This window comes from Chaetura pelagica, unplaced genomic scaffold (genome assembly GCF_000747805.2).
Source record: "Chaetura pelagica isolate M959 unplaced genomic scaffold, ChaPel_1.0 scaffold93, whole genome shotgun sequence".
Taxonomy (NCBI): domain Eukaryota; kingdom Metazoa; phylum Chordata; class Aves; order Apodiformes; family Apodidae; genus Chaetura; species Chaetura pelagica.
In genome coordinates this window covers 7,408-8,928 of record NW_009952800.1, presented here as the reverse complement: position 1 = coordinate 8,928, position 1,521 = coordinate 7,408, and the positions used below count along the sequence as shown (strand labels likewise).

Below are 1,521 nucleotides of genomic sequence, written 5' to 3'. Positions count from 1 at the left end.
TGGGCCCCCCTCCCGTGGGCACGGCGGGCCCGGTGCTTGGGCGAGTCTCTGCCATCCATCCTTTTCGTTTTTCCCTACGGATGCGGGTGTTTCGGGGTCGCCGGGCGGTGCCCACCTTGTCCCTTCTCCCTCTCGCCAGGTGCTGGTGCCCACTCGCGTGGGGCAGGTGTATGTCTATGACTCCCCGAAGGGTGAGAAGGACGAGTACGATTTCCCTCGTCACCTCCACTCCGCTGGGTCCCAGGAGATCTACGACGTGCCGCCGGTCCGAGGGGGGGTCCCCGGCCAGTTTGGCCAGGAGGTGAGGCTGGGAAGGGGCTGGGGTGGGTGAGGCATCACTGGCTCCATCCCCCCAAGTATGGGAGGTGCACTGGCTCAGCTTGGGCAAATTAACACTCAGAGCAGAACTATTGGCCTTGGCTTCTTCTGGCACATCCATCCTTCCCAGCTAGTCTCTGGGAGGAGGTGGGTGCTCACACCATCCTTAACCCACCATCCCGTGTCCCTCTGCTCCAGGTCTATGATACCCCCCCCATGGCAGTGAAGGGTCCCAACGGGCAGGACCCAGGGCAGGAGATCTACGATGTGCCCCCCAGCGTGGAGAAGAACCTGCACCAAACTGTAAGTGCTGATGGGAAGCTCCCAGCTTCTCCATATTAAGAAAGGCACATCTGGGAACCATGTGTGGGAACAATCATTCATTGGAACAACCTTCCTAGGGACATGGTAGGGGTGTCCTGGCACTGGAAGCTTTCAAGATGCGCAGGACTGGGGTATTCGGTGATCTCATCTAGGGTGTGAGGTTGGACCAGATAGATGACCTTTTGAGGTCCCTTCTAACCTGGGCTGCACTGGGATGTTGCGATCCCCACCCCAAAGGGGAAGGTGGGAGGAGGACGGGGGGTGGGCCACCCTCCCTAGAAGCTGGGCACCCTCCCTGGGTCTCACAGCTCCATCCTGGTGGGGTTGACCTGGGCTGGCATTCCCGGTGAGGCTGACAGTGCCCGTCTCTCCCCTTTGCAGGTGTACGACGTGCCCCCCTCGGTGAGCAAGGACGTGCCGGACGGGCCGGCGCGGGAGGAGACCTACGACGTGCCCCCCGCCTTCGCCAAGCAGAAGGGCTTCGACCCCCCCCGCCACCCCCTCGTCCTGGCCCAGCAAGAACCCTACTTGCCAGAGGACGTCTACGACGTTCCCCCGGCGGCTGGGAAAGCTGCTCCTGAGCCTCTGCTCTCTCACGAGATCTACGATGTGCCCCCCAGCCTCAAAAAGCTGGGGGGGTCCACCTTCCCCTGCCAGGAGGTGTACGACGTGCCCCGGGACCTGCACGCCCCAGGGAAGGGCTCCCTGGACACGGAGGGCGAGTACATCTACGACGTCCCGCCCCAAGTGGACCGCGAGGCCAAAGGTGCCGACGCCAAGCGCCTCTCGGCCTCCAGCACGGGCAGCACCCGCAGCAACGTCTCCACCTCCTCGCTGGACGTGGTGCCCGTGAAGGAAACGGCCAAAGGGGCCCGCCAG

At 63.4% G+C, this 1,521-nt stretch overlaps 1 protein-coding gene across 1 annotated transcript in view; it reads left to right on the top strand.

Moving 5' to 3' along the window:
* Positions 1-80: 80 nt before the first annotated feature.
* The window catches only part of BCAR1 (breast cancer anti-estrogen resistance 1), a 3,390-nt gene continuing 1,949 nt past the window's right edge, over positions 81-1,521 (top strand). Inside the window, exons 1-4 of the mRNA XM_009994902.1 lie at positions 81-86; positions 140-301; positions 517-621; positions 1,024-1,512. Coding sequence (XP_009993204.1) covers positions 81-86; positions 140-301; positions 517-621; positions 1,024-1,512 — 762 coding nt within the window. The remainder of the gene's footprint in view (positions 87-139; positions 302-516; positions 622-1,023; positions 1,513-1,521) is intronic.